This window comes from Ochotona curzoniae, unplaced genomic scaffold, assembly GCF_017591425.1.
Source record: "Ochotona curzoniae isolate NIBS_2020 unplaced genomic scaffold, NIBS_Ocur_1.0 contig_3255, whole genome shotgun sequence".
NCBI classification, from domain to species: Eukaryota; Metazoa; Chordata; class Mammalia; order Lagomorpha; family Ochotonidae; genus Ochotona; species Ochotona curzoniae.
In genome coordinates this window covers 3,905,403-3,911,402 of record NW_024465777.1, presented here as the reverse complement: position 1 = coordinate 3,911,402, position 6,000 = coordinate 3,905,403, and the positions used below count along the sequence as shown (strand labels likewise).

General features: G+C 49.8%; 1 protein-coding gene across 1 annotated transcript; it reads right to left on the bottom strand.

Moving 5' to 3' along the window:
- Positions 1-2,494: 2,494 nt before the first annotated feature.
- Positions 2,495-3,181, bottom strand: LOC121156147 (SH3 domain-binding glutamic acid-rich-like protein 3). The gene has a single exon (XM_040979755.1). It carries the CDS (start codon positions 3,120-3,122, stop codon positions 2,841-2,843), a length of 282 nt encoding a protein of 93 aa, XP_040835689.1. The 5' UTR covers positions 3,123-3,181; the 3' UTR covers positions 2,495-2,840.
- Between the last annotated feature and the right edge of the window lie 2,819 nt (positions 3,182-6,000).

The following is a 6,000-nucleotide window of genomic DNA, read 5'->3' as shown; positions in this document are numbered from 1 at the left end:
TTGGATTGGAAGTGGAGCAGCTGGGACACAAACCAATGCCCTTATAGGAAGTAGATGCTAACAGTTGGTGGATTAGCCTGTGCAGCCACTGCACCATACATACAGTCATCCCCCACGACCACCACACTCATACATTTGGATGCCTTTTCTCCTGTTAAACTCTGCCACTTTATTCAATACAACTTTGCCCCTGAACCTTAGCTGCTCCATCTCTGCAGAGTTGGCAGGTGGCATCTTGGGCTGTGACATCAGTGCAGGACCTCAGAATGGGGATAGATGGGAGGAGCAATTCAGCCAACAGACACCTGGAATGGGCAAGAAATGTGTACCAGCTTGAGTCTCTGCACTGTATCTGAGCTCACCCTGACCAGGAGGAGGACATGGCACACAAGCATGGGAAACACGAACCAAACAGAAGAGCAGACTATTTGAGTCTCTGTCCTCTCTGTTTAAAACTGTAATTAAGGTCCAGAGCTGTGGTGTGACAAGATAATCCTCCACCTGAAATGTCAGTATTCCGTATGGGCACCAATTCGAGTCCTGGCAGCTCCACTTCCTATCCAGCTCCTTGCTTTTATGATCTGGAAAGGCACTGAAGGATGGGTGAAGTCCTTGGACCCTCCTTATACCCACATGGGAGACCCACAAGAAGCTCCTGGCTCCTAGCTTTGGACTGGCCAAGCTCTGGCTGTTGTGACCATTTGGGGAGTGAACCAGCAGATGGAAGTTCCCTGTCTCTCCTTCTTTCTGTAAATCTGCCTTTCCAATAAAAAAAAAAATTATATATTTTTAAAACCTACAATTAAGATAACAAATGGCTGACTATGACAGTAAACTCAGGGAATCAGGAAATTAAAGCTCTGGCATTTTCAGAAGAGCTGTATGGGTGAATTTCTGCTTAAAACATGGTTTAGTGACCATACAATCTCACTCATGGGGAGAGAACCATGAACGGCCAGGAACCAAGATTCCGTCTTCATCAGCAGATCCATAGGCACCACGAGGCTTGGCACGTGCTCTGTTCCGTCTTCACCAGCAGATCCGCAGGCACCACGAGGCTTGGCACATGCTCTGTTGGCAAGCAGAGTGGGCACTTGTATCTCCCACTCCAGGAGCTTGGCGATACTTATCAGATCCTTCTGCTTCCAGGAGTTTCTGTTTGTGAGCAAGTGCTATGATGTAGGTGAAAGGTTATTCATTAGCCATTAACTGGAAACAGCTTAAATGCCCACACAGTGGTGGGTTAAGCAAATTAGGATCCCCAGGCACAATGGAGGAAAGAGGAGCAAGCAGAAAGCCTGGGTGTACAAGGAAGGAATGAGCTCCAAGACCGTACAGTTAAAAAGGAAAGCAGCCAGCACTTTAACTGTAGAATGTGCATAGGGAGTATGTGCACCAGGAGCCAGCACACACTGGACAAGGTGGGACTTGCCTAGTACCAAAGAAAAAAGGTTGGGTTTTTTAAATTTAAATTTAAATTTTTTTAAGATTTTTTTTCTTAATAGGAAAGGCAGCTTTACAGAGATAAGGAGAGACAAAGATCTTCCATCTGCTGGTTCACTCCCCAAGAGGCTGCAATGGCTGGAGTTGAGCCAATCTGAAGTCAGAAGTCAGGAGCTACTTGCAGGTCTTGGAACTTCTTGCAGGTCTCCCATGCGGGTGCAGGGTCTTAAGGCTTTGGGTATTTTTCTATTGTTTTCCAGGCCTCAAGCAGGGAGCTGGATGGGACATGGAGCAGCTGGGACATGAATTGGCACCTATATGGGATCCCGGTACTTACAAGACAAGGGTTTAGCCACTGAGTCATCGCATAAGGCCCAGTTTTCGTTTTTTGTTTCTAATTTATTATGTTTTTATTTGAGAGACAGATTTTAGAGAGGAGAGAGACACAGAAATCTTCCACCTGCTGGTTCACTCCCAAAATGGCCAAAATGGCCAGAGCTGGGTTAATCTGAAGCCAGGAGCTTCTTCTGGGGTCTCCCACATGGATGCAAGGGCACAAAGCCTTAGGCCATCCGCTGCCACTTTCCCAGGCCATAGGCAGGGGGCTGCATTGGAAGTGGAACCAGTACATGGACTGGTTCTCATATCAGATGCCAGAGCCAACAGGCAGAAGCTTAGGCCACCATGCCATGGTGTTAGCACAGAAAACAGTTTGGTCTTTGGCCCCAGGCACATTTTTGTGGGCTGGTGACTCTGGGTTCTTGACTGAAACCATGAGCTCCTTGGACTTGACCAACTCAGGTTTTAAAATAAAAGTTTTCATGGCAGGTGTTTGGCCCAGCAATGAAGTTGCTGCTTGGAGCACCAGCATCCCAGGCAGGAGTGTTCAGGTTTGAGTCCTGGCTTGGCTCCAGATGCCACCTTCCTGCTCATGCACACCTGGTAGCAGCCGGTGACAGCTCCAGCTGTTGGGTCCCTGCCATCCAGGAATATGGACAGGTGTATTCCTGGCTCCTGGTGTCAGCTTGGCCCAGCCCTCAGTGTTGAAGACTTTTTTTTTTTTTTTCACTATTAGGGGGCATTTAATTGTCTCCAGGGTGCTCCTGGGAAAGGGACTGTGGGGCCTTTGGCAGAGCCCTGGCTGAGGGAACCAGCAGAAGTGCCCCGTCAGTGCCAGGCAGGCAGGTGGCGGCCCCAAGGACTGGCTAGAACCGCCAGCACTGGGGCTGTTGCTTAAGACAGTTTCTGAGACAGCCTTGGAGCAAGGAAGGGAGGCCAGGGTGAGGGAGAGGGACTCCAAGGCCAAAAGGTTAGGAATGTCAGACAGCTTGGTCACACGGTCCTCGGAGCCAGGTGAGGGCTGTGGGGAGGACATGGGGACCAAGTCCGGGAGAGCCTCAGGCCAGCTTCAGGAACTCCTGCAGCGTGTTCTGCTCCACAGCCTCCACAAAGAGCTCATAGTCCCCACAATACTGGTCCTCATTGACAATCTGCGGTGGGGTGGCCTTGGGGTTGCCCGCCAGGGCCCGCATCTCGTCCCGCAGGGCGTTGTCCTGGGAGATGTCCACTAGCTGGTACTGGATGCGCTTTCCGTCCAGGACACGAGTCACCTCGCTCTGCTGGGACTTGATTTCGCGGGAGCCGGTGACCGACGTGCTGTAGACGCGCAGGCCGCTCATGCTGCAGGCGGACAGCCGGGTAAGCAGGCTCGGGAGGCGGCGGCGGCAGCTGCACGGCCGAGACGGCCGAGACGACGCGGCCGCGCTCGGGCAGTGTTGAAGACTTTTAGGGAATGAACCAACAGATGGAAGATCTTTCTGTCTCTTTCTGTTTGCCATTCAAACGGGAGGGGGAGGGATGTTTATTTGAAGAATATTTGATGAGAGGGGCAAGCAGGAACCTTCCTGTTGTGGGGAAGGACAAGTTGCTCCGGTGAAGCTTTCTCAGGTTTGTTCCGGATGGAGCTTTGGCTAGTTTTTCCAAACAGTCACAGATGCTATAGGGGCCAGTACAATGACGTAGCAGCCTTATCTTCTGCCTACAGTAGCAGTATCCCATACAGACGCTGGTTCATGTCCTGGCTGCTCCACTTCCGATCCAGCTCCCTGTTTATGACCTAGGATGGCAGTGGAAGATGGCCCAAAGCCTTGGGACCCTGCACTCATCTGGGAGACTTGGAAGAAGCTACTGGCTTCAGATTAGCTCAGCTCTGGCCATTGTGCTCACTTGGGGAGTGAACCAGCGGACAGCAGATCTTTCTCTCTGTCTCTCCTTCTCTCTGTTAATTCTGCCTTTCAAATTAAATATATATATATATATATATATATTTAAAATAAGCAAATATTATCGTTCTTTGGCCTTAGAGAAAGTCAACAAGCAAAATGCCTCATGCGTCCCCACACACCCATTGCCATGGCTTTTGTGCTGGACAGATCTGCTTTGATTTGATCACATCCACCACTTAGGAGACACAGTCCTGATTGTATGTTGCCTTCAGGATCTGCTGGTAAGGCCAGGTTCCATTGCTTGTTGGAATCCTGCAGAAAAGGCTCCAGGAGCTTGCTCGCACTTGTTTGACATTTCCCTCCGAAGCTCTGCTTGTCTGTACTGATCTCACTCAGCACAGCAGTCTTGGCAACCCTGCAGAAGGTTGGCTCCACTTTATTTCTGCAGTCAGAACAGTGTGAGTTCAGCCAGTTGAGATGCCTGCTGTGTTGGCTGTTTTGCTGTTAGTCATTGGTCCTCTTTAGCTAGGGCACAAACACAAGATGACGTTTTTTCTTTAAGATTTATTTAGAAAGGCAAGGCTTTCCCCAAATGGCCACAAAGGCCAGGGTGGGGCCAGGCCGAAGCCAGCAGACAGGAGCTTCTTCTAGGCAGCCCAGGACTTGAGCCATGTTCTACTGCTTTTCTACACACATTCAACTGGTCACTGGATTGGAAGCGAAGCAGCCAAGATACAAACCAGCATCCATTGGGGATGGCTAGTGTTGCAGTTGGTGGCTTAATCTGTGAGGCAACAAGTATCCTTTTGTCAGCTGTTTATTCCTTTGGTGCCTTTTCCCTATCAACTTTTCATAAAGCATCAGTCATCCCACCGTTCTTCCACCCAAGCTTCCGCCTTCAATATGACACTTATGCTTATGTCAATTTGAGTGAAAGTTGTGTTCCTCCCATAAGCAGCTTTTCAAACTGATCATCTTATTTCTAAGTGCCTCAAAGTAGATCCTGTAATGACACGTTCTACAACAAATTAACACAATTTCATTTTGGTGCAAAACCACTTTGAAATGCATGTATGGCTTTTTTGTGAATTTTTTTAAATTTTTATTATTTTAAAAATATTTATTCTTATTTGAAAGGCATTTTTTTTTCACAGAGAAAAAGAGATCTTTGTATCTATTGGTTCACCCTCCAAATGGCCACAGTGGCCAGAACTGAGCTGATATGAAGCCAGGAGGCAGGAGTTTCCTCTGTGTCTCTCACACAGGTTCCTGGTCCCAGGGCTTTGGGGAATCCTTTGCTGCTTTCCCAGGCCACAAACAGGGAGGTGGATGGGAAATGGAGCAGCTGGGACATGCATCCATTTGGGATGCTGACACCACAAAGAATTAGCCCACTGTACCAGTGTACCAGCCCCAGAACCTGGCTCCTTATGAAGGTTGTTGATTGCTTCCAAGTACTCACCTGAGACTTGCCCAGGTTTTCACTTTCCCCAGGAGAACTTATCCCCTCTCGGGACAGAAATGGGAGTCAAGAGGGCAGGCAAAGGTTTCCTTTCGAGGGTTCTGAGTCTCTTTTTTTCTTTCTTTTAAAGATTTATTTATTTTTAAAACAAAGTCAGATATATAAAGAAGAGGAGAGACAGAGAGGAAGATTCCCCCCCCCGCCCCCTCCCCCAATGATTTACTCCCCAAGTGATAGGGGGATCTGGAGCCAGGAGCCAGGAACCTCCTCCAAGTCTCACACGTGGGTGCAGGGTCCCAAGGCTGTCCTTGACTGCTTTCCCAGGCCACAAGCAGGGAGCTGGATGGAAAGTGGAGCTGCTGGGATTAGAACTGTTGCCCTTATGGGATCCCAGCACTTTCAAGGCAAGGACTTTAGCCGCTAGGCCACTGCGGCCGGCCCGAGGGTTCTGAGTTTCAAGGACTGTGGTGGTTCCAGATTCTACGGCAGTTGAGTCATTGATCTTGAACGCAGCTAGAATGCTGTCAGCCTGCAAGGAGGGGAGGCACCCTGGCTGTCCCAGCTGGGGAAGGGGTGCAGTAGGGGTGGGGGTTTACTCTCACCCTGCCTGGGCTTGAGAAGGAGCTCAAACCCAGAAGGGTGGGGAAGCAAGGGTTCCTGCCCCAACTTCATTCCTGGGTGCCAGTCAGCAGATAAGAGACGGGCTTGAGGCCAAGACTTGCCACTTAGCCAACTGGGTGGCTTTCAGAAGCTGGCATTGTCCCAAGCCTGTTTCCTCATCCACACACTGAGAAGACATTCAAGCACCCTTAGGGGACCACAGTAGGTGGTGGAGGTGGTGGGGGGAGGGCGGAGGGAGCAGTAGGGAGT